This window comes from Equus caballus, chromosome 4, assembly GCF_041296265.1.
Source record: "Equus caballus isolate H_3958 breed thoroughbred chromosome 4, TB-T2T, whole genome shotgun sequence".
NCBI classification, from domain to species: Eukaryota; Metazoa; Chordata; class Mammalia; order Perissodactyla; family Equidae; genus Equus; species Equus caballus.
This window is the reverse complement of record NC_091687.1, coordinates 91,331,181-91,357,133: the sequence shown is the minus strand read 5'-3', so window position 1 is coordinate 91,357,133 and position 25,953 is coordinate 91,331,181. Positions and strand designations below refer to the sequence as shown.

At 40.6% G+C, this 25,953-nt stretch overlaps 1 protein-coding gene across 6 annotated transcripts in view; it reads left to right on the top strand.

Moving 5' to 3' along the window:
• Nucleotides 1-25,953, top strand: part of CHCHD3 (coiled-coil-helix-coiled-coil-helix domain containing 3) — a 269,706-nt gene that overhangs the window by 225,728 nt on the left and 18,025 nt on the right. For 3 of the 6 annotated variants that reach the window (XM_070265824.1, XM_001498216.7, XM_023639701.2), the window contains one exon: nucleotides 4,892-4,978. The exons of the other annotated variants lie outside the window; for them this stretch is intronic. In XM_070265824.1, the coding sequence (XP_070121925.1) occupies nucleotides 4,892-4,978 (87 nt within the window). The remainder of the gene's footprint in view (nucleotides 1-4,891; nucleotides 4,979-25,953) is intronic. 6 annotated transcript variants of the gene reach the window in all.

Below are 25,953 nucleotides of genomic sequence, written 5' to 3'. Positions count from 1 at the left end.
CGCATCATCACAGTCTCATTACTTTGCAAGCTGCACGCCCAGATGCTGCTGTTTTCTGCATCAGGCTTCGCTGATTTACATTCATAACACTTCCATTACAGCTCATTTGATACTACTCATAATTAACCAGTTCTTTTCTTTTCATGATAGTGTTTCTCCAATACAAGAGATGCTAATGTAAAGAAGAAAATGACATTACTAGGTATAGAATGCATCTTTCAGACATCCTGGTTGGTTGACAAGAGGCAGGAATCAAATGCTTTGTCACTACTTAGATCATTTGTCGTTTGGGTTTGGTTAGCTGGATGTTGGTTTGGGGGTATTTTTGAAGTCTTTGAATTTGAGATAGTGGATTTTGCCAGCAGACCCATTTCGTCAACTCCCCTATCCTGGAAGTTCTTTTCAATTAGTGGATTCTGACACACTGTCCTCTTTGGTTTCTTCCCCAATGAAGAGCTCAGTGACATATGTCTATTTTGAAAGGTATGAATGTGACAACTTTGCTTTGGAGAACTTTATCATCATTAATATCAGTGCAGCCATCCTTCAAGTTTCTCTTTGCTGCATGCTCTATAGACACTGTAAACACAGAAATATAAGTTTGAGTCGCTGCCGTCAGAGGTCTTGTTGAAGTATAGCTTTTCTGTAGAAGTGTCAAAACCTGATACAGGAATTATAACTTTAGCATTTGTTCAAGAAAAATTGTTGAGAATCTCAGACATTCCAGGTGTTTTTTATAAACTGGAAATACAGAGATGAAGAAGGCCATGATCTTTGCCTTCGAAACCCTTACAATATACATGGGGAGACAGATTAATACAAAAGTGACTAAAATGTGGTAAATGCTGATACAGAGGCACAAACAAAACACTGTAGGAATAAAGAGGGGAATGTGGATTGTGGGAGGAGGTGAATAGCATAAGCTTGGGTCTTCTCACCTTGAGATGTTCTTAAGGTACGAAGATAGAGAATTGCTTCCCATGAAGAGGGAATCAAATGCTAGAAATGGTTGGAATGAACATGGGGGGAGGTGTGATGGAATATGAGGCCGTAAAGGAAGATTGCAGTCAGACTCTGAAGGACTTGAAATGCCAGTTTTGAAAGGCTGAATTAATAGAGTGTGAGGATTCAACCAAAAGTTCTACATAACTTAGGAATAATTTTCTCTGTCACCCATTCCTGGTGCCTATAATTCTCACCATTAGAATTATGGCTTTTGAGTTGGTCATTGTTTCTACACATCTTCTATCAAATATGCAAGTATGATATTTGGTGCATAAATATGTGTGCATATTATAATACTCACAATTTGCTGTATCATTAATTATTATTATGTTAACATTATAATATCCATTCAAAAATAAGTACATATTAGCTTACTGTATTAATTATCTCTTAGCAAGTTTCAGGGCCTTGAGACAATGGGACATAGGAAATAGTAGTTTTGATTGAAAAGATGGGGAAAGGAGAGTTCAGGAAAGGTTTGGTTCATGGAATGCTGTCTGGGGGAATCTTAGAGCATTTTAGCAGAGAGAAAGCCCCAAGGAGATAAGGCACCAAGAGTCAGTGGGCTGGTTCCTCATTTTAGCACGTCCCTGCGGTCCATTTTATGTGATTGTCTTTGGATCGAAATGGTATAATGGTGAACTTTTAAAAATATTCCTAACCATGATCTCTTTGAATGGTGTCCTAAGAATTCACATGGTACCAACTTCTGCATATTGTTGCAAAGAATGTGTTAGAGGCAAATTGTGTGTGGTTTATTCAGATGTTGTCTATCTGGATGTACAGTTTTTGGTTTATGTCTGTAATTATGATTGTATGCACCCAAGATATATAAAATTAGCTCACATTCTAGGTAAATTTTCTACTGTTAGTCCACCTGAAGATCCTAGTATTATTAAATGAGCTTTTTAAGTATTCTTTCTCCTTCCCATTTGCATTTTGTGATCAATTTTTGCCTTTTGATACGTTCCTGGAGGCTTAGTGTAGGGAAAAGAATATGAAATTAATAAATGGCTATTGGTTTTTTTTAATTATCAAGGTAGTAGTATTTTTTTTGTTAACAAGGCAAATGTAATCTTTTCCTCTTTTCTTCCAGATCATCTCCTTAAAAGTAAAGTGTGTGAAGTTGTAGTTTGATAGTCATCCTTCCACATTTATCTCTATCCACAGAAACATTAATAAACATAGATTTTGTTTTATTTTTACAAAAAATGTGAGATTATACCATATGTATTTTCTGAAACTTACGTTTGTTATGGAAATATCCCCCTTGTCAACACATAATAAATCCAACTCATTCTTTTAAATACCTGCATAGTATTCCTTGGCATTGATCTACCATAGTTTACTGAGCCCACCCCCTACTGACAGGCACTCAGGTTCTGTTTCAAATGATTTTTTTGTTTGGTTTTTGACCAGTAAAAAAAAGGCTGCAGTGAAACAAACTTTTGCTTCCCTAACATAGTTGGGGTTTGAATATGACCAGTCCTCCTGACTATGTGGCATTGGGCCACTTATGTTGGCCTTCTTTTTGCTGATGTAGGAAATGTATATATGACACCTCATGTTGTTGTTATAAGGGGTGATGAATAATGTAGGTAAAATTCCAGGCATATAGTAAGCACTCTCAACCCTACATAGGGTCAGTTTCTGTAGGGATCTTTCGGGGTTTGAGTTGGCACGGCCTAGGTTACTTAACCTTAGAGGTTTTATTGCAGCATGAATCAAAATCTGGCTTTCCAAGCCTCCTTTTTTTTTTAAAGAAAAGGAAAGCACTTTTCGTGAAAATTTTCAGCTTTTTTGACTTGTGTAATTTAAAAATATTACATTTTGGCACAACCTTTGCAGTTTTTGCTGCTCATTCGTAATTCCTTAGAGGTGAATTGAGAAGATTAGTGGTAGAACTTTTTCCATTAACTCTGGGAAAAACTGCAGACCAAAAAATTGTCCTTTGGCAGAAATGTCAATCCATACCTCTTTTGGAGCATTTGGAAACTGAAGCACTGAGAAGCTGATTTAATAGAAGAATTGAAAACCAAAATGTATACACATCTTCTCCTTTCTAACTGACGACAAGACAAATGAAAAAGATGCTCTCAGAACTTGATGATGCAAAGAAAATAGGATTGTTGATCCAGAGAGTGCATTAAGGCTAGATCTTTAAAAGATTTGAGGGCTAAGCTTTTGGCCACGTTCTTCAGAAAGCTGATCCATTCTTATTAATGATACATCTATTTGTACTTCATGACATAAAATTCCCCCCCTTTTTTTTTGAAAAAGAAGATTAGCCCTGATCTAACTACTACCAGTCCTCCTCTTTTTTGCTGAGGAAGCCTGGCCGTGAACTAACATCTGTGCCCATCTTCCTCTACTTTATATGTGGGATGCCTACCACAGCATGGCGTGGCAGGTGGTGCCATGTCCGCACCCAGGGTCCGAACCCCAGGCCTCCGAGAAGCGGACGTGCGAACTTAACCGCTGCGCCACGGGGCCGGCCCTCCCCTTTTGTATGATGTAGTATCTGGGAAGTAGATTTAAGAAAAAAGGAAGGTTTTATATGCTACAGGTTTTGCTATAGCAAATACCAGACAATATGTTCATTTTCTCTTGTTTGTGGTTCTTGGTTTTCCTGATTTTTTTTTAACTTATTGGGACTTCTCTTAATTTTTCCATTTCATAATGTCAGTATAGCTATAATGAAATAGTAAATACCCGTGTGGGCAAAATTTCTACTGGGCATAATCTTTATAGCTATCCTTCACACGATGCAATAGACTTGTTCTAGCAAGTTACTTCTTCTCCCCCACTCCACCCCACCCCTCCTCCCCCTTCATAGTTTTCTGCATTTTTAAAAGGTGATAATCACAGAGATGTTATATAGGAATTAAATAAGGTCCATTCCTGTTCTTGGCACATCCTAAGTAGTCAATAGTTAGCTAATTATTATAGTCACCAATGGTTCAAGTTTCTGTTGAGTGAATTGTGTGTTTTTAATTGATGCCCATCATATAATCCAATATATATTTCCTGAGAGGATAATCTCTGGACATATAAAATTGCAACTGAGAGTATACCATCCCTCTAAAAACATGTTTAAAGACAAATGTTTTCTGTCAAATCATTAACTAACAGCAACACTACTCAAAATAATAATTATATTTCAACGTGCTAAGGAAGTACGTAATTTAGTTAGAAATACATATGGGAGGCTATGCTTGGATGATTACAGCTATTGTTAGTTTAGGGTATAATTCTCATCTAATAACTTGTCATACCTTTAGAATATTTATATTAATTTAGTGTTGTAGGCAATTATAGATTGGTAGTCTATAATGAACAAACAAAATTCATCTTAAAATTTGTTCTGAAGTCAGTTGCTTGGCATTTTGATCATAATTTTTCTCAGAAATAAAAGTGACACTTGTGGTTAAGTGTCTAGGGTAGTCCTCAAAAGCCTATTTTACTCCTGTATGTTTGCAATTAAGAATGAAATACTAGAGGGGCTGGCCCCGTGGCCGAGTGGTTAAGTTCGCGCGCTCCGCTGCAGGCGGCCCAGTGTTTCGTTGGTTCGAATCCTGGGCGCGAACATGGCACTGCTCGTCAAACCACGCTGAGGCGGTGTCCCACATGCCACAACTAGAAGGACCCACAACGAAGAATATACAACTATGTACTGGGGGGCTTTGGGGAGAAAAAGGAAAAAATAAAATCTTTAAAAAAAAAAAAAAAAGAATGAAATACTAGAGGTTACGGAGTGGGAAACAAAAAAGAAAGAGAAATAGTGCATTTGCCTGTGTGTGTGTGTGTGTGTGTGTGTAAACTACATTCTGGATTTAAAAAGTTAACCTGACTGCAGGTATCACCTTGCTTCTGTGAACAAATGTAGATCCCTGTGGAGAGTGAAAAGAAATGCAGAAACCTTGGAAGGAGCAGCCCCTCCTGATCTCCTGGTCCCTCCAGTAGTTTTTAAGCAGTGAGTGGAATCCTGTTTTCAAGTGAAATCTTGTGTGGAATCCTAACACTTAGAACTGATAATATGCTGTTTTATTAATATAACAGTAGTTTATAAGCTTATTTACAACCTTTGCTTATTATCAAGAAAACAATGAAGCTTACTTTCATGAATACAGCATTTAAAAATCAGGGGCCAGGGCTGTCCCGGTGGAGTAGTGGTTAAGTTAGCATACTCTGGTTCGGGGGCCTGGGGTTCGTGTGTTTGGATCCTGGGCACAGATCTGCACACTGCTCATCAAGCCATGCTGTGGTGGTGTCCCTCATGCAAAATGGAGGAAGACTGGCACAGATGTTAGCTCAGGGCCACTCTTCCTCAAGCAAAAAGAGGATTATTGGCAACAGATGTTAGCTCAGGGTCAGTCTTCACACACACACACACACACACACACACACACAAAAAACTCAAGGGCTGAGGATAATGGCTACAGTCTTATGTCAACCTCAGTACCCAGATTTATTTATTTGGTTGCCCATGTTGGGATAATCCTGATTTACAGTGATAAGTAGTGGCAAATGATAATAGTTTTTTTTTAACAGTTTGCCTTGCAATCTCAAGATACTCATCCATCAGTCTGATCCATATGATTAAAAGTGAAATAAGTTTCTGCTTCAAAGCTGGATAATTGACAGTATCTAATAAATCATAATATAGAAGTTGGGACAAACACCCCAAACTTAATAATATTAAATCACAGTGTGAAAATAACCTTTGACACCTCCTCAGCCTCCTCTTATGCCATGCTCCTTCGTGGAGCTCAGAGATCATTGGTTAAAGAGAGAACGTGCCTCACACCTTGATGCCTCTGCAGCTCTGCTCACGCTGCCTCCGTAGCACAGCACACCTTCCGCATCTCCCTCCTGGTAAACTCGTCCATTTGTCAAGACCTGCCTTATATGTTAGTGTCTCTGAAGTCTGCCTTGACACTTCCCTTCCCACTCCCTCTGCCCAAAAAAAAAAGGGCACAATTAATTGTTCCCTTTGTGTTCCTTTAACTGAAATCCTTATTACAACCCAGTTTGTATCATGTTTGTCTGCACCTATCTCCCTTCTAGAACAAGAACCCCTTAAGGCATGAGCTGTATCTTAGCAGGACTATTCAGTAGTACAGGTGCTAAATTAACATCATATTGTTATTTACTAAATTGAATTAAACTCTTATAAAACTTTTTCCTGCTTTTTAACTTTGACTCAGAATGTTTTCATCTGAAGGGACCTTGAATTTAAGGTAGAAGAAATCATTGTCTGAAAAGCTAAGTAAGAATTACAGAGTCTTGGGAGTTTGAAAGGCCCGTTACCAAGGTCATATTTCAAGTTACAGTTGTGACCCTCACTCCCAGTTGAAATGAAAGCTCCTTGAGGGCAGGAGTTGTATCTTACTGTGTTTGTAGATCTCCCCAAGCACCTAGCACGTATACTGCACTTAGTAAATACATGCTGAAATAAATTCCTTCAGCAAATCAGAGGACTGTGGCTGTGTGACTTCTCTCTGTCCAGCCTAATGGCTTGATTTATCTAGCTTTTGATGGTCTTCATTACAGGCTGTTAATACAGGGCTGATTTCTGTTGGACATGAGCTAATTGCCAGGATTCATCTCCAATACATGCCAGAGAGGAGGCGGGCTTTCCTGTGAACAGTATCAATACAGTAGTTAAGACTATAGCAAAATTCAAAATATAGTGGAGAATTATTACATTAAGGTTTGTCCTTATTTGGGAATTCTTTCAGTTCAGATTTCTGTACAGTGTAAATTTTTGTTAAGCAAGGATTATTGATACTTGGAAACTTCTTGACTTTTGCTATTTTTTTTTTGTAAGATTTTATTTTTTTTCCTTTTTCTCCCCAAAGCCCCCTGGTACATAGTTGTATATTCTTCGTTACAGGTCCTTCTAGTTGTGGCATGTGGCACGCTTCCTCAGCGTGGTTTGATGAGCAGTGCCATGTCCATGCCCAGGATTCAAACCAACAAAACACTGGGCTGCCTGCAGCAGAGCGCGCGAACTTAACCACTGGGCCACGGGGCCAGCCCTGACTTTTGCTATTTTTGAGGACTATTTTTCACTTCTGTTAATGTACACAGATTTATGTATTTTCCAAAACCAAAGTACATCTCAGTTACATTTTCTAGTTGAACTTGGAAACAGGACAGCTTCAAGTCAGGTAGCTCTCTACCAAGAAAGCCAATTAAAGACTTTGTAACAAGTTATTTTCTTATGAAAGCAACTTACCTGCTTTCCCCATGAGTCTCTATTGTCTAATATACGAGTCTGTGTTAAACTTGATTGTAGGCGTTTTCTGAGGCAAGGCACTGATGGAGCGAAGGCACGGAGGAGAAACTCATATGCTTTAAGAAAAGGATAAGAGAGCCCTTTCTTTTTCTGGCTCAATTAAAACTACTGATTGTCAAGTCCCATTAACCTAGTGGGTCCCTACCTTGCATGCATTAGCAGCAGCCCCACTGTAGTGTGGAGTAGTCTTGCCACATCATGGACACATTTATGAAGATTGATAACAGCTAAGGTTCAGTGTTAACTTTTATTGTCAGGCAGGCTATACAAGAAACTGTCCGGTATTGGCTTTTGCTTTGATTTATGAAAAGGTTGCCACGTGAAGAAGACATCACATAAAGCAGCACTGCCGGCAGCGGTGTTATTAGATGCCATTGTAAGTATAGGAAATAATAACTAACTCTAATTAGGTTCATTATCCTCTCTTGCTACATTCTGTACTTTTGATGGGGTAGGCCCTCTTAGCAGTGCAGTATCTTCTCAAAGGAACAGGTCGCCTGCCTGCTTTCGCTTGGGTTAGCATGTTCCTCCAAACATTTCCTCTTAACAGTAGCTAGCATTGTGATGCTGGTCGTCTATGAGGGGATCATTAAGTAGTCGACTTGATGGTTCAGTTATCCCACAGTGACAGCATCGAGTAATTACCTATTGGTTTTGCCACAGGGCACACATGCGGGCACTCTCTCCCACACAAACGCCATGGATGGAAAGACTCTGAAATTCTGCCTCCTGAATATCTGCAATAGCTCCAAGTAGTAGCAGGTGGCTCGGCTGGAAAATGGTACCTATAGCTTCTTGCTCAATAGGACTTTTGTCTCCAAGGAGAATAGTCATTACTTTGTCTCGGCTTTTTAGTTTCAATGAACTTTGGTATGGTGGAGTGTCTTTTATGCTGTAAAAACTTTCCTTTCCTTTGAAATCTTTGTTTGGTCTCTCTAGTTCCAGTTGCGTCTTAATATGCAAGAAAGGCAGCTGTGTTTTCCTTTAGGCAAATATAATTGTGGGGGAAGGCGTCTCTGTTTATCCCACGGACAAATACATTATGGGTAATGCCAAAAAAAAAATCCTGGGACCCCAGAAAAATTACGTAAATCTTTTCAACTCTCTATAAAGCAGATGAGTGCTGCCCTTTTATGTGGCTACCTCCTGCAACCAGCATTTTCTTTAGAGCCAACAGCTGTGGCAGGCTAGGATGAACACATGCACAGGAGAAATCACCACCTTTCTTTCAGTTCCCAGGTAGAGACAGATGCCTTGTGTGTCTCTTCTGGCTTCCTGGTTTTTTTCAGGCAGCCACATTTCTAGTCATGGTGATGTTCCAAATTATTTTGAGGCTTTTGTGTGTCACTTAATCGAATTAAATTCTGGCAAGATTTTGCCATTCTCTGATCTTCTGTTAACTTCTTTATCCAGGGAGATCCTTTGTGCAAGTGTGGGAGACAATTCTCTCTAAGCAGTAGAATGAAAGAATACAGGCAGAAACATATAGAGTTATCCTTGGGAGCGGAATGTGGCCCTGGCCCAAGCAGGTTGCATCTAATAGCTTCTTGTTGCCTGGAAGGCTTCTGTTCCTGGAATGGCTTGGAGTGATGAAGCGGGCCCCTGTCATAAAGCAGAAAGCACAGCAGCAGCTGGGGAGAATCACATTTGGCCCACAATGGCAGGCAGTAAGATGGTGCCCTGGAAGGCCCGCTTTCTGGGGTGGGGGGAGCCAAATTATGAAGGTTGGCTGCGAGCTAGTGTCATTAAGGGCTTTCTGGAGAGAGAGAGCAATTAAATTCGAAGCCAAATGAAGGAGTTTGTTAATATATGGGGAAGGTACTCCTAAAAGGCTCATGCAGGCTATCTAGTGACTGTCATGAAGCTTTCTTTTAAACGCATACTTTTAAAAAGGGTAAATGGTGAATCTGAACCTCAAATCAGCTTAAAAAACAGGTATGATTAAGATTAAGGCTTAAACATTAACAGGGCCCACTCTTTTTCTCCAGGAAGTAAAGAAACACAGTGCTAAGCCCAGATGATTTTTCCTGGCTTTGCTTGCTTTTTAGAGGGATATGGAATGAGTCAGAAAGGGGTATTATCTGGTCTGTTTCATACTTTCAGAAGCCTTAGATTTTGTACAGCAAAGTGCTCATTGGAAGAATGCCAGGCCTTGTGAATTTCAGCATCGCAGTGTACTCAGCCTTATCCACAGGACCACAGGACCGCAGGACCACAGGACCACAGGACCACAGGACCACAGGAGAGTGCAAAAGCAAGAGTGTCAAACCCAGCGCTAAAGCTAGAACACGAGAGGAAACTTTAGTACAAAGGAAGGCAAATAAATTTGGTTTCAGGCACGCATTCATTGTAGTGACCTCCCTGCAGCATTTTGTTGAGAAGGATTCTGAGGCTGTGACAAGGCTCAGCCTGGAACGTCATGATTGATTAGTGATGTCTGTTATTGGCATAAGCATTGAGAGAGTTGGCACTCTTCCTTTATATTTGCTACCCCCGCTTTAGAAACATACGTAAAAATCTCTGTTTACTCCTTAATCACAGTGCCTAAACCAGAAATGGGAAGGACGGGCGAGAAGGAGGAAGGAAGGAAGACTGCATAGTGCGGTTTTTCTATCTTTTCTCTGTTCTCTTTTCACCTTTTCTCCTACAGCAGGTTTGGTGAAATGAAAAATGACAAAATAGGACTCTTTGTTCCCTCTTGTCCAGACATGCCTCCTGGTAGGAACCATGTCTTTTCCCTCACTTTAGGCTACCTGAGCACCAGCGACACTATGACTGGCATTTGCAGGGACCCAAAACGTAATCAGGATAGAGACAACTGTTGGTAAAACAGCCTCGATGGGTAGTCGTCTCTGCTATTTTCTTTGTAATGAATAAGAGAATATATTAACATTGCACTTTGGTTAGCATTTGTAATACCTGCAAAGATATTAACCTGCAGTGCATTTCTGAAATCGCGTCTCAGGGGCAGAGCCTTAGTTTACAGGGAAGAAAATATGGCTTGAGTCAAATAACCTCTCCTGAACACCGAGAGTAATACAGCTCCATCTGTTAAACGGTTCTTCCTTCAATCTCAATACTGGTGCCCATAGCTACTAATATTGGAGATCTGAAAGTGGTAAAGATTAATGGTATTTGGTAGAAATTAATATTTTAATTGATTTATTGTCATGTTGAAAAGTTTTAATAAAAGCCCTCAGTGCTTAATTTTTATCACAACCACACATAATGAAATAAACTCATTAATTTATCCAATTTAGATAACCAAACCAGTTATTCAGACCTTAAATTGAATGTATGATCCTGAGCAGTACTTACGATCTTCCTCTTTCCAGACTCTTCAGTCCTAACTCAGACTGGACTTGATGGCCATAATCAGCCAGTTCTTGACAGTTTACGTTGATCAAATTAGGCAGATCAATCTAAAATTTCTACTGCATGATATGCTATATAGCCACAGCCATTGTATACTTCTTAACATGGTATGAAATGGTGTATATATAGCAACACTCCAAATTTTATACGCTTTTTCATAATAAGTTAATCATGTGCAATTAACTTCTGAGCAGTAATGGATCCACAAATATCTATTGTGGTTTTATTATGTGTAAGGTTCCAGATTCTCGTCCTTCACTAGGGCTACTCATTCAGGCACAGGGAAGACCGTCTTTAATTTCTGATCTGGGTTTTCTTTTCATCCAGTATTATAGAAAAGAGAATCCTTCTGTCTCATCCTTTTCCCCTGTCCCTGCTTGTGAACTGGGCTACAGAGGCATTACAGTCAGTGTTGTCATTGCCTGTCTATTTCAAACCATTTGAAAATGAAATCATCGTACTTTCCTATTTTTCCCTGCTCCTGAATGTCCTTTGGTGGTTAAAGTTTTTGAGGTGGGGTGGAGGGAGCAGAACTCACAGCGTGAATGAACTGAAAAGTTATCTGACATTTTTAATTAACACTGGCACTACTGGGCCTCCTGCTGACAACTGCCAGCTTGACTTTACAAAGTGACATTTATGACACTAAAGATCTAGAAACTCACTGAAAGGGGCTGAAAACCAGTTTCTGGCCTGTTTGAATACTGGTTTAATGGTAACAGGACTTTAACTGTGTGGAGTTGATTATTCTTAAAATGTCCAACTTGTTTTAGACACAATTTTGCTACTATTAAAGCAAATTAAAGCAGTTTGCCATCAATTTCTCTCACTGCCTAGTCACAAGTAGCAGCCCTGTCACCAGCAGTGGGCAAATCTGTGCCAAGTGTAATTACTTCAAATACCGTTCCGTTTATTCACAGGGAGGACTGTTGCTCCCCGTGAGAACTTAGTTGAGGAAAGAAAAGATAGAGGATAGGTTTATGTTAATTACATGCCCCATGCTGGAGGTTTGATTTTAACATGAGTGCAGCTCTCTAACCCCTTTATCAAAAACACGTACAGGAACCTTCTGCTGCCACCACCTGAACACTGTGGGCACCTTCAAGTTATGAGAATAGTCAGCAGCTCTCACATGGATTGTATTCTAAAACTTGGTTTTTAAGTTGGCTGTCTGCAAGTAAAAACCCATGTTCCTTTGAAATAAGATAATAACTGGTACGTTCCCAGAATAACCTACTGAAGTTTATTAGTTGAAATAATAATAATAGCAGCTACTGTTTATCAAAAGCTTACTGTGTGCCAGGCCTTGTGTTGAGAGATTAAACATACATTATCTTACTAATCTTTACAGCTGCTTGTACAGTGGGAACTGATGAAGCAGTTGCCTCTTTGAGAGATGAAGCAACTTGCCCAAGCTTCCATAGCGAGTAAAAGGTGGAGCTCAGGTTTGGACATACATGTTTTAGATGCCAGATCCTGTGTTAACCATCATAGCAAACAGCTCACGTATAAGCAGTGACTGTATTGTGGAACCTAATTAACCTTGGTCCTACTACCTTATTGGAAAACTCATTCTTGATTGCAGGTTGGATGTTAGGAATATTTGTCTGCCCAGCATAGCACATCCACCTTACCACATCACATATACATGGGCTACCTCGGTGGTGGAGAGAAGCAGAGAGGGTGTCCCCGTGGCCCCGTCATGAGAGGTCTGAGCAGCCAGTGGTGTTTGGCAGATGTGGTGCAGGCGCTGGGAACACTGGTAGACTAAACAGACATGAGCCTTGCCCTCTTGTACCTTATAAAGGGAGAAATAACTAGTCACCCAGATGACTCGATTGTAGTTGTGCAAACTGCTGTCAGGGGCTATGAGAGCGTGTAACATGGGAATCAACTCTGAGTGATCAGAGATGACCTTTCTTTAGGCTCAGATCTGAAGGCTAAAACAGCTGAAAGACCATAATGTGTTAAGACCATGAGGAAGGAGCTTAGGAAAGGAAGCATGCAGGAAAGCTTGGTGGAGAAAGATGAGGCTCGCGATGGAGGCATGGGCTACATCTTGTGGGGCCTACTAGGCCATAATTACTATTTTGAATTCTATCCCAAGATCAGTAGGAAGTATTTGAAGGATTAGGGTTGTAACCTGGAGGTTATAAGATCATTTAAAAGGAGCATTCCAGTTGTTGTGTTGATAATGAATTGCGGTAGAAATGATCATGGGGCACTCAGAATGGAAAGCAGGAGATTACTTAGGAGACCTCTGAAATATTCCAGGCGGTGGTTATGGTGGCTTGGTCTACGATAATGACAGTGGAGATGGAGAGAAACAGGTTGATTCCAGATCTGTTTTAAAAGTTTAATTGACAAGACTTGGTGACAGATTGGATATTGGAAATGAGAGAAGAGAAGGTGCCAAGGACAACTCCCTGAATTTGGAGGGTCCATTTACTGAGATGAGGAAGAAAGAACAAATTGGAAGTAGAGGAGGGAATTCAGTTTAGAGTTCAGGTTAACCATGCGGCATCTGTAAAAACCTTCTCTGTAAACAGCAGTAGGCAGTTGCCTATAAGAAGGCTGGGCTAGAGGTACAAATTTGATAGCTGTCAGCACACAAAAGCATTAAAGAGAGAGAGCAGAGAGACCTCTAGGACACGGTCCTGAGGAACTCCCACATTTAGAGATCAGTTAGAGGGAGATGAGCTAGAGATCTTGGAGGGAAAGCAGGAGAGTGCCATGTTATAGAAGCTAGAAAACTCCTATCAAGAAAGCAGAGTAATTTACTCAAACAAATCTTTGCTTATTATAAGTCTTATGTCTACTAAGAATCATCGGATTGGAGCACCTGGAGATCTCTGACTTTAGCAGGGGCAGTTTTATTGAGTGGTTGAGGGAAAGCTACTTTGGTATGGAGAGAAGAGAAGGGATGGAAGGTAAAGAAGTAGAAATGGCCATTGTAAGGATAGTATTTATTTGCTACAGCTGTGCTTTCAACAGTATGGTAGCCACTAGCCACATGTGACTGTTGAGATTTAAATTTACTAAAATTAAGTAAAATTTACAATGCATTACCTCTGCATTAGTCACATTTCACATGCTAAATAACAGTATGTGGCTATGACCACTGTGTTGAACTGCATCGATATAGAACATTTCCATCGTTGCGGAAAGCTCTCTTGGATAGCACTGTTTGAGATGATATTGGAGTGCTCGTGAAATTGACCTCTTAGAGCAAGAGATTGAAGATAGAAAGAATAAAAAGTCCCACTAGAAAGCGGGATAGGAGGAAGGTAAGAATTGGATCCACATGTAGGAATTGCCTTTCTTTTTATAAGAGGGGCGCTCTTCCTCCAAAATAACAATAGAACAGATGCAGATCCAGATTTTATGATGGGAAGATGAGGAGTTATCTCTTGGTTTCGGTTTTTCTCAATGAAAAATAGAAAAATGGCCAAAGGTGGATGGGGAAGGAAAGGAGTGAGATTTTTGAGGAGGTTGGAGGTGGCAGTAGATAAACATTGTAAAGAGTGTGAAGGGTGAGTTTACACAGAAATAAAAACATGGTAGGCAGGATTTAGTGTCTACTTATCAATTTATAGTGATTCGAGTTTCCCTGGTTATGTGATTTTTCTACAGAAACACTCAACTGGCGAGCTGTATTAAGGGGCATTCATAAAGCAGACGTTCGTAGATTGGGGCTGTGTGTAATGACTTAGATTAATACTGCTGAATTGGAACCCTTAGGGAGATGTAAAACTAATGGAGCTCAACATGGTGAATCCAATCCAGGATGTGAATTGGGAAATGCATTGTTTGGTCCTGCAGTAATACATCATTATCCCTTTACGTGGGAATCATTGAGATTCCACATCTGAAACACACATAGACGAGGCCCATCATAATCAGGAGAATTTGTGTAGTAGGTGATGGTTTTCTATACTTTATGGTTGGTCTTGTTAATTTCAGTCTTAGCAGCAGCCTAGGATGTTAAGCCAGTTTGCTAAATCTTGTCTATCTTCTGAAAAATGTTTAAATCCATTTATAGAACACAGGGGGTTGAGATTATATGATGTGTTGGAATTTAATACCTCTGTGACATCAGTACTGAATATTTTAGTTAATCATAACTGGAAAAAGAAATATCTCAGAATTTTAAAACTAAGGAGTAATTGTGTGGATGTTCCATAGACACACACGTAGTTCAATATAATTACACATCCCTTAGAAACTTTTCACTTTTATTAGCTATAAAATGCTTCAAAGGGGTATCCCTCATTTATGAGGTATCAAGTAGGGAAATATTAGCTACTTGAATTCATAGTGTACTTGTCTTCCAAAAATTGGCAAATAGCATTACCATGTATGATTAGTTGTGCTTAAGAGCTAGAGATGAAACAGATTATGAATTAGCAACTCACCTTCTAAGTTCTGCTTTTCCTTACCAGTTACCTTGAACACATCCATTTCCCAAATGCAAACAGACTTTCTTATCATTTCCAGGGACTTTCAGGAAATTAAGAGGTTAATATTGATAATACTCTCTGAGTTTCAAAGATGCAAGGCACTGTGTACAAAATCATGTTGTTTGAGCACTTTCTTTTTTTTATTTTTTTTAAAGATTTTTTTTTTTAAGAATTTTTTTTCCTTTTTCTCCCCAAAGCCCCCCAGTACATAGTTGTATATTCTTCGTTGTGGGTCCTTTTACTTGTGGCATGTGGGATGCCGCCTCAGCGTGGTTTGATGAGCAGTGCCATGTCCGCGCCCAGGATTCGAACCAACGAAACACTGGGCCGCCTGCAGCGGAGCGCGCGAAGTTAACCACTCAGCCACGGGGCCAGCCTCCTGAGCACTTTCTTTTAAGCCTCTGTGTTCAAACCTTTTTAAGTGACTTAGTTCCTGTGGAAACTTATTGCTGTTATAGATAGTGCCCTTACCTATGAGTGAAAAATAAAATCAATTCAGAAAACGATTTTATAATTTTATAACATGGCTTGGGAAGTAGACATTAGGCATAGGTGTAGTTGTGTTCTTTGGCTATTATACTGGTTCATATTAGATTGTGTTCAAAAACAACCTTGCAGATGTCACCGTCTGTCCTTCACTTTGAGGCCAGAATAGGTAAATAGCAGTTTAGTGGAAGTTTCAGTGGATTCTCTTTCTCCCAGCACCACAAGTAGTAGCTTGTGAGGAGGCAAGGGATATGTGAAATAATTTGGAAATAAAATTAGTTATGGGAGGTGGAGAGGGAGAAGGAAGAAGCTTGACTGACTCCTAGGGAAGGTTGGCATTTTTCAGGGTATGCGTTTAGTAGGATTCAGGTCGACGAGCTTGAAAGGGAGGCAGCTGAGGGCAGAGACTGTTTGGAGGCTAATAGTAACAGTAGCCCATGCGTGAACTGATGTTTTAGCCTAGGGTGATGATAGAGGGAACTGAGGAGGGGTTGAAAGTGAGAGAATTTTCAAAGGAAGATCTAACAATCTCAATGACTTCTTGAATATAAAGTACTATGAGCAAAAGAGCCAAAACTTAATGCATGATGATGAGTCACTGATATTACTATTGGTGAAAAATGGAAGGAAAATCTCGTTTGGGTGAGAAAGTGAAAATCAAATAAATTGAGCATATCCAGTTGATGCTTAGTCTAGAGGCCTTAGAGTTAGAAAGGATGCAGATACAAGAGGACCATCAGATCTGGTCCCTGGCTCAGGTAGATAAGATTACTATCTGTGTATTTTATGAAAAACTGGAGCCCAAAGAAACGTAAGATCTCATAGCTACTAGCTGATGGAGAGCAGCTAGAAACCCATTAGTCACCCGCAAAGCACCAGGAGAACCCCCCAAGAGGGAAGAAGAACTTCCCCAGGAATCCTGAAGAACAGCAGAGACAAGGACCTGAGCCTTGGGGAAGACTCACCATTAAGAGACGGAGGGAGGCTGAGAGGAAGCAATGAAAAAGCCAGAGAAGGGGCCATCCTCTCTGACAGACAAGAATTCATGGATAGAGAAAGCTGCCAGGCTTTTCAAACACTCCCGTTACATTTTACTCCCAGTGGCTTGCCCTGTGACTTGAATTGGGTGGTTTGTCTTTTTTCTCACAGGGTTGCTGAGATTAAATCAGAAGGGCTTGTGCCAAAGGTTGACATGTATGAAGGCATTTTGAATTATTTCCCAATTGACATTTTTGTCTTTTGGTAGAGTGGGATTTCATATCTGGTGTCTTGATGTTGTCTTAAATTTTCAATCAGCCTTCTATTTAGTGCCACAGAACCCGTAGAGATGGGTTTTGGTGCCAAGGCATCGAGGGGGAAAGCAAACTTTCTTATAGCAGTTTCTCAGGGCATACAAAATATGTATAAATAATATGACATTATAATCTTTAAAATGAATTATTTCTTGATAAGCAACATATGCTCATAACAGAAAATTTAAAGATCACATGCAAAAGTAAATCTCCTTAACTCAATGGCCGCCTAGCCAAGTCCTCTCCTTGGAAACAACTGCTGTGACCAATTGTGTATTTTTTCATATATTTTATGCATATATCTGCCATCTACATGTTATATGATTTTAAATTGAAATTGAACTTGAGTACATCATGAGCTTATACAGAATAACTGGCAACATCCATAAACTCCTATTTTTCAAATATGTTTTGTGCCAAGCTTTGTCCGTTTTCCGTTAACCATTAATCCACCATTAATTTTAGTGCACGTCTGTTTTGGAAGCAAGAAGAAGGGGGCTCAAACTGAAAGTAGTAGGCACGCTGTAAATATGTGGACAAGACCTACTGTAAATGCGTAAATATGTCTCTGCATTAAATACGTTTGCTTTATATATGAAAGTGTGTCCTGTAGTGGGAAGTACAGCTTGGGGGATACAGGAAGGTCTCTGGCCTGTCCCTTGCTGGCGTTGAGCATCTCCTGGGATAGAATTCCCTAAGCCTTCTAAGATACCTGCGTGCCTGGCAGCTCAGCCCCTCTCCGGGTTTACACTCCTCTCTCTGCCCTTCTGCCCTCAGCTCTTGGAGAGACTTATTGATGCCTCCAGGAGGAGAATCCTTCTCTGGCACAGCGCCTTTTCTCCTAAGGGGGCTTACTCGCAAGCATTCCTACTACTGTCAGATGATTGATCTGGCTTTTGAGGTTTCCCCACCAAACGAGTATTTCCTTCCACTCCTCCTGCATCTCACCAACCTCGGTTTTTATATTCTTCACTGTGGACTTCCTGCTTTAACCAAGAAGTTCATTTTTCTCCTTAATCACACTGTGTCTGCATGGACCACACCCTCCTTTCCGCCCTTCTTATGTTTCTTTAAAAGACTATTGAAAACTTTCCTTTTTTTCACACAACCTCCCCTGTTTACCCAGCTTCTGAGCACACCTTTGCTTATTACTGTACTTTACGGGAATTTCTTCATCTGCTTGTAGAACGTGTCCTTGCTGAAAATGTTTTGGCTTTCTGATCTGTATGTAAGTTTTCATATAAATCTTAAAAAAAATAGTCTGTTAGTGATGCCGCAGCCTTTCGTGCTTTCACTTCTCTGTCTGGAAAGCCTTTCCATCCCATCTCTACCTGCCTTAAGCCTTTCCCATTCTTTAAGACCCTGCTGAACTTCTTTCATCTCATCTAAGACCTTTTCCAATCATCTCCAGCAGGATTTAAAGGATTTAATCTTCCCTTTTGTATTTTTACCATTGCCAGGTGTACCCCATTAATGCAGCCTTATGGGATGGATGTCTGTCCCTCTCTGCTATGCACACACAAACACACATACATACACATACACATGCATGTACACACACACACACACAGCACCTGGTATGTAATAGGCAGTCAGTAAAGGATATTGAACTCACCTAATCCTACTGCCTGCGTTTCTTTACTGCCCATTTTCTTATTTCCAGTTACCTGCCATCTGGCTTCTGCCTTAGCACTATACTGAAATTGTTTCTCCAAATTGCTAGGGATCAAATTCCATGGCCTTTCATCAGTCTTTATTCTTTCTGACGGTTTTCTCTTTCTTGAAACTCTGATTTCTCCAGCCTTATGATGCTGCATCATACCGGCTCTTCTCTCCACTCTCAGCTCTCTGAGTATTCCATCTTCCCTCCCTGCTACTTTCCCACAGGAGGCTATTCCCCAGGGCTCAGCCGTCCTTCCTGCCTTCTATCTCAGCACTCCCTGTCGTGTCTTGCAGGAGACTCCCAGCCTCTGATTGTAGCCCTGCCCCGTGCTGAGCTCCAGCTCCACACTGGAGATTGTGGGGGGCTGTTTCCACTTGGGGTTCCGGACATTACTTGAGCACCTTCATTCTGTAAATCCCCAGGCCCAAGCCACGTGTGTATCACCCAGTCTTTCCTCTTCTCTCCTCTCCATGTCCTGTCAGTTACCACATCCTTCCATTCTTGCTTTCCAGTGCCTCCTTTCTTGCCTGTTGTTATAGCTGGGCACTGCTCCACTGGCTTCCGAGCCTGGCTAGTTCCCACTTCCATCCCTCTGGCCTATTCACATCACATCAACCTTTCTAAAAGGGCACCTTTATAACTTTACTCTCTCATTTGGAAAGGCTAGTGGCTTGCTCTCACCTGCAGAGTAGAATCTAACCATGCTATCTTTTACTGGAAGACTATGCATGGCCCATTCCCTCCCTTTTCAGCACTACCTCTCACCTCTGCAAGGCATCCCCCACACCGAGTCCCCTGAACATGCCCGGCCTGACTGAGCCTGGGCTTTGGCTCACATAGACCCTCTCAAATGTCTTCTCCGCCTCTTACAGTCCTACCCTTCGTTCAGGGTCTTTTCAAATCCCATGTCCTCTCCTCCGTGGACTCCGCAGACTACCCCAACTAGAAATGATCACTCCCTCTTCAGAACAGTTGTAGTGCCTACTGCCGTACTGTTTCCTTGACACCATATTGCCGTGTATTACCAGAACCTCTACGAGTGTGTCTTTCACGAGTGTGTGTTTTTCTCCCTCCTTTTGTTTCTTCAGACCCTTTACCACCCCCTTCATAGTGTATACCCAGTGGCCACCACTGTGATATCCGTGTGGCATTTTTCTGCCTCGCAGCCCTGCATCCCTAGAGGTTTGCTGGCATGGCCTGTTGTACCCATTTGGGGATTTCCCTCTCCCAGTGGTGGTGCCTGAGCATCCTCCCCTTCAGGTCACCAAAGGGATGGAAAACAAACAAAAGGCTTAACCCTACCCCTCTTCCCAACTGCTGCTCCCTCCACCTCATTTTTAGCACTCTGACACTTAGAGGGCAAATCAGTATGGATAATTTCTTCCTTCACTTGTCACTAAAATAAATACATTTAGAATCTTTCAGTTAGGGGAGCTAGACACATCCCTTCCTGGGTGTATCTGGTATTGGATCTTGCTTTCAAAACGTAGTAGGAAAAAGAGTATCATCTAAAGCAGTGTAATGTACGCTCTCACTACAGACTTAAAATTTGGTCTTAACCTAGTTTTTTAGAATGTGTCACAGCCCTCATTGAGATATGTGACAGTTTTCAGATTTTTTGAATTAAGCTGTTCTTGACTTATCTTAGTATTGAAAGCACTTTCTTAAATTTGATCACAGCAGGGAAGAGGTGGGGTACTGGAATGTATTTTTATGCTTGGGTAACTCAAATGGAATTTCACCAAACTTCTCACCCCCCAAGTCACCCCTCAGCTGAGAAGGAGCATAAGATATTCATCCTAAAGGGTAATTCTTTTTGAAAAGTTATAAGCACCTAAAAATAGGAGTTTAACGTGAATGTGTGTGCTCAACCGTATTTTTGCACAGGCTGCTAGTACCATACTACTCAACTGGAGGATTCTTTGATTCTATGCTATTACAATAGTTAAACTGCATTGATGAAAATGATATAATAAGGCCTATGAAATAAATATTTCTCCAAATATGGAAGGATTATTTCTGGGAGGTTGTGTTTGGTGTTCTATTAAATTTGCTCAGAAGATCTTAGGTTCATTGCAAGTATCCTCTGTCAGAAAAACCTGGTGAACTGCCCTGCCCCTTGACTGTACTGGGGACAAGCACGTTGGCCATATCCAGTGCTTCTTCTGAACTTGAGGACTTTCTGTAGGAAGAATGGGTGATGAAGGGTATAATGCCCCTTCCAGAACTTGGAGTTAAACCTGTCTTTGAAAACAGATGCCACAGTTTGCCTGGGAAGTAGAGTCTTCCCTTTGCCTTGTCCTTCCCCTTGGGTTGGTTGGGTGATCAGCCAGTCCCTCTGCTTTCTCTCCATCTGACCTAATCTGGCCCATAACGCCTTCCCTTTCTCCTCTAGGATTCCCCTCTAATTCTGGAAGGTTCTTCTGCTTCCCAGTGTCTGGCTACCTTCCCCATCTTATCCCAGTTCCTGCTATCTATCCCTCCTGCCTCCAAATCTGGATATTGATGCAGGACCAAATTGCCCAGTTTTCTCCTCCTTGGCCATATCAGGTAATAAAGCAAGAGTGGTTACAAAAGGCCCCCCTGAATAGGGAAAAGGATGAAGGCTGAAGAGTACTTTGGACACCAAATTAAAGTTACCATCAGAGCCCTCCTACCAAGACAGCAATAGGGAGCTTGTCTCAACATCCACTTATTGTTGGTAGGCCTGACATTGGGCTTCTGGCCTCTGAATGTTTCCTTGTAGATTTCCTAGTTGACTCAAAGAATTTATAAGCTCCTAGTACACACAGCTACTCCCACCTCTCCAAACCAAGCCTGTGTTGGCAAATGTCATGAACACAAACACTGAACTTATCTCTGAGGGAAAGCAGAGGCATTTAGAAGGCTTGGAGTCACCAGGTTGTGGGTGTATTCATATCCCCAAAGTCAAAGGAGGCCTCTCCTCTCCATCTCTGAGTCTTACTCTATAGTCTAGATACACTGGATGGATCTTCTTGCTAGCTTGAAAGTTACTTTGAGAGAGTCCTAAGGCCAGTTCTCACTTCCTGTTAACTAGTGATAGATGTCCTTTTGTCTGGAACACTGTGTATTCCATTTCCGTCACATCCCAAAGCAGATCTCTGTGTTTGCTTAGCACTAAGTTTACAATATTATTGCCTCTTGATCTCATTGGAAGACTTTGTGTACACCCGTCTCACCCCACTAGACTGTGAGCTAGCTGAAGTCAGAGATCACATCTTGTTCAGCACCGATCATTGAGTAGGTGGCGTGTAATGAATGCTTGATGTCTGTGATTTACTAATACTTGTTGTGGGAGTGACTGAAGGGATGAAAGAATGAATGAACCAACCAAACCTCATATTTTCCATCCTTAGACCAATTTTAGTGAACATTCCAAAGTAGCAGGATAGGGGAAATGGAAATAACTCACAAAGCCTAGGGGGTAAAATAACTTTCAATTTGTGTCAGTGTAAGTGCAATATTATAATAGATACACATGTTTAAAGTAAAAGATGTCCAAGGGGTGATGCGTTGTGTATGCCCAAGATTAACATTTTCTAAGTTGTTTTATTAAAGTGACTTTATGAAGTCAGGTGAGAGTAAATGCCATGCTTTTCTTCAATAGTAATAGTAATAATAATAATAATGCTTTTCTTGGCCTTGAAGCCATATTGAGATTTCAAAGAAAAGTAGGTTGGTGTGTGTTAAGATTACCTGGGGGGGCCTGGCCCCATGGCATAGTGGTTAAGTTTGATGAGCTTCACTTCGGTGGCCCAGGATTCGCTGGTTTGGATCCCAGGCACAAACCTACACCACTCGTCAGTCATGCTGTGGCGGCAATGCACATATAAAAAAACGTGGAGGAAGATTGGCACAGATGTTAGCTCAGGGCTAATCTTCCTCAAGAAAAAAGAGGAAGATTGGCAACAGCTGTTAACTCACGGCTTACTTCCTCACCAAAAATAAATAAATTAATTAATGAAAATTTTTATAAAAAGATTCCTTGGTCTCATTCACACGTTGATATATCTTTTGGAGATTCAAATTTAACGTTTAGCCCTGGACATTGCCTCATTCCACAGCTTGCAGGTCTTTTAAAGGAACAACAAGAATATTTCTCTAGATAATTTCAATTCTTATAACCAAGGGTCAATTCTGTGACCTGTGATTTTATTTGTTCCTAGTCTGTGCATGGCAGGAGGGGATGTTTCTGTCCAGGATACTTGGTATAAACTGCTGCTGTCTCAGGCACTATTAAGGCAAAGAACTGCATCGTTAACCCACCAGTGCCCATTTTTATTATAGCATTATTACTTGACATTTATTAAGTAATAACAATATTCTAAGCATCCTTAAGAAAGAAAGGGAGGGGGGAAAGATGGCTTATAGCTCTCTAAATTAAGGCTCACCAGACTAAAGTGCAATATGTTAGCTGTAGAATTTTACCTAATGAGAAGACTTTGTATGAGCTTGAGAAAATAACATCCCATGAGTACTTGGTTATCCTAAAGTAAGTGTGATCTGGAAATTGACTTGGGGTCCTTTCAGGTTGAATTAATGTTGACATCAGTTATGTTCTGTGTCTCCAAACTCTGTGTAATTATTGCCTCTTATTCCAGATATCTTTTATGTAAGTAAGAATTATTTTATCTTCCTTTTTAGAGAGATAAGCCTTGCAGCTCATATCCCAAATATGCCAAGGGTACCAATGATATGGTGGAAAAGAAAATTGCCCAACTGATTGTTTTTTCTGCCTCATACCAGATGCCTGACTTCACAAATCTTTTCAACTGAATAAATATTTCTTGTCAAAGACATTATTACTTGGAAAAATTTTTTGGAGAGAATATTTTTACTGGCATTAACTTGCCTTTAACCTTTCTGTGACACTAGATTTTAAGAAATATTTACGAAACAAGAGAATTGGGACCTTTGTTCTTTGGAGATGCAGCAGAAGGTGGCCCCGTTTTTCTAAGTCAGACCCTTGGTGAGGAGCCCATGCAGCAGGATCCCCGCAGGGTTGCTGAGGTTGGGTTGGCAAGATGCCTCGAGGCTTCTCTGTGAAGAGTCGAGTAAGAGCTGCCTGCTTAGGGAAAGAAACTAGACGTCAGAGAGTCACATAGTGTCAGAGTGTATTATTGTCCCCTGAGCACTGTGAGAAGACAGAGCCGGCCAACCCCACCAGCCTGCATGCGTTCGCATGTTACTTAAGTTCTCGCTCTCCTCTGAGGTTTGCCCTAACTGCCCCCATCATTTCCAAGGACCCAATATTATTGAATAAGGAAGACAAACATATTGAAACCTGGAAAGCTTCTGTTGACCTTGTGTTCTGGCGTGTTTGTGCTCTTGTTAGGGTCTGTGAGGCCTGCTGGTCTCAGAACAGTGTGCCTGTGTGTGGAGAGCGCTGCATTATTCATTTCATCTGGGATAGGCGACTAGAGGTCCTATCTTTGGGATTTCCCTGGTTTTGGGTGATTTACTCAGGATCCTAAAATCTAAGGGAAGACTGGCAATACTTTCTTCTCCCTTCTTGCAGATCACCCTTCTCCTGTAGATCCAGATTGAGTTGTGATCCTGATGTCTTTTTCCACAGTCAACAGATTAAAATCAAAATATTTAAATATGTTCAGAGATACTGCTCTTTGAAGCCTTGGGTTTATAGGGTAGAGTTCTGTAAACTCTGTCGTATCTCTAGCCAAGCTGAGTTTTTCTTTGAGAACACCTGAGTTGAATCTGTTGGTTGCGTGGTACAGTGCTGGTTATGGGTACCAGCCTGCTGTCAGCTTGAGTGGTTCATGGCAATAAGTGCTGGTCCGGGTGTAGTCAAGGTCAGCATCCCCTCCTCTGATAACAGGGGAGCCTCTGGGCATTTTTTGTGTTGAGATGATAGACAGCTTACTGGTTAACACTCATCATTTTAGGAAATAAATGTAAAAGAAAGTCTCCTGTTTTTATTTCATTTTATTTTTAAGATTTTATAGCAGAGTCTATATGAAGGCAAATTGAAACAAAGAAAGCAGGCAACTTTTGGAGATGTGTGTCCTCTAAAGTGTAATTTTGGAAATTTGATTACAGCTCAAATAGAAACATCATTAATAAAGATGCTTAGCAGTTATTACGAATGTCAGAAAAGCTTGAAATTGCGTCGTTTTTCAGATCTTGCACTGTTAGAGGCTGTTTACATTTTATTCTGAAAACTAATATTAGGATATTGTAATTTAAGGTAAAATTAAAAATGAGAAATATTTTAATAGAAGATAATGAATACATTTGAGATACTTTCTTCCTTTATATTGTATTTTATGATAGGTTTATTATAAGTAATAAAAATGAGTGAATTATAACATATTTTTAAATATTGGCAATTTGCTTGTTGGCTTTAGTTTTGTGTTGTAAAAGAAAAGCAGAAATCCTGACCACTGGGCTATCTAATGAAACGTTTAGCACAGAATAAAGTTAGAGCTTTTGCATTGTGCCACAGGAGTTATAGCTAAAGATTTGACCCCATGGCTCTGTTGTGTGCCTGCTGTTAATGTGGTGGATTTCTTTCTTTGAAACCAGCAGATCCCATGAAGGATGCGTTGCTGGAACCTGTGAAGAAATCAGAATTCTCCGTTTAGCACCAGCCTTTCTCATATCTGTCCTTGTACCCATCTCCTCCCCTCCCAAGCCCTTCCCTCCTATCTGTCTCTCCCTCCCTCCTTCCTTCTTCTGTCTGTCTCAGGGTAATTACTGGTCCAAATACAGGGAATGGATCCTTTTTTGTGCACCTGTACTCATAATGAATGATTTTTGTGTTCCCAAGAGCCTTAGGAATTGTGGCCACTAACTTCATTGTCGTTACATGACTTCTTTAGCCTTGAGTGATGAGTGGTGTGAGAGAGCTCTCGCCATATGTTTTCCTCCTCTGAAGTTACCTTATTATCCTTGCCATTTATATTCACAGAACTAAAAAGATGGGTAATTAGTTTTCCTCCAAATATAAAGCTCAGATCCACATCAAAGAAGTTTCTAAGACGTGAAAGTAGGAGAGGCAGCAGCAAAACCAACAGATAGTTCTAAAACAGATAACTGAGTATAAAGGTATTATGGAGTCTTTAGAGGACAGTTCTGAATACTGCTCATCTCAGCTTCATTTTTATCAAAATGTTTTCATTTCCCTTTGACCAGTTACTTCGACTTACAAAAAGCTATCCCAAAGAAATAATCGGAAACAATGGTAATAATTTATGTCCATTACCATGTTGTTTTAAGCACTGAAAAATTAGAAACAGCTTAAATGTGTATCTTTGTTCTTTTTCATTATTTTCGAAAGTTTCTACAGTGGACCTGTCAGTGCCACAAGAAAAATGCTTGGATATATTTTCT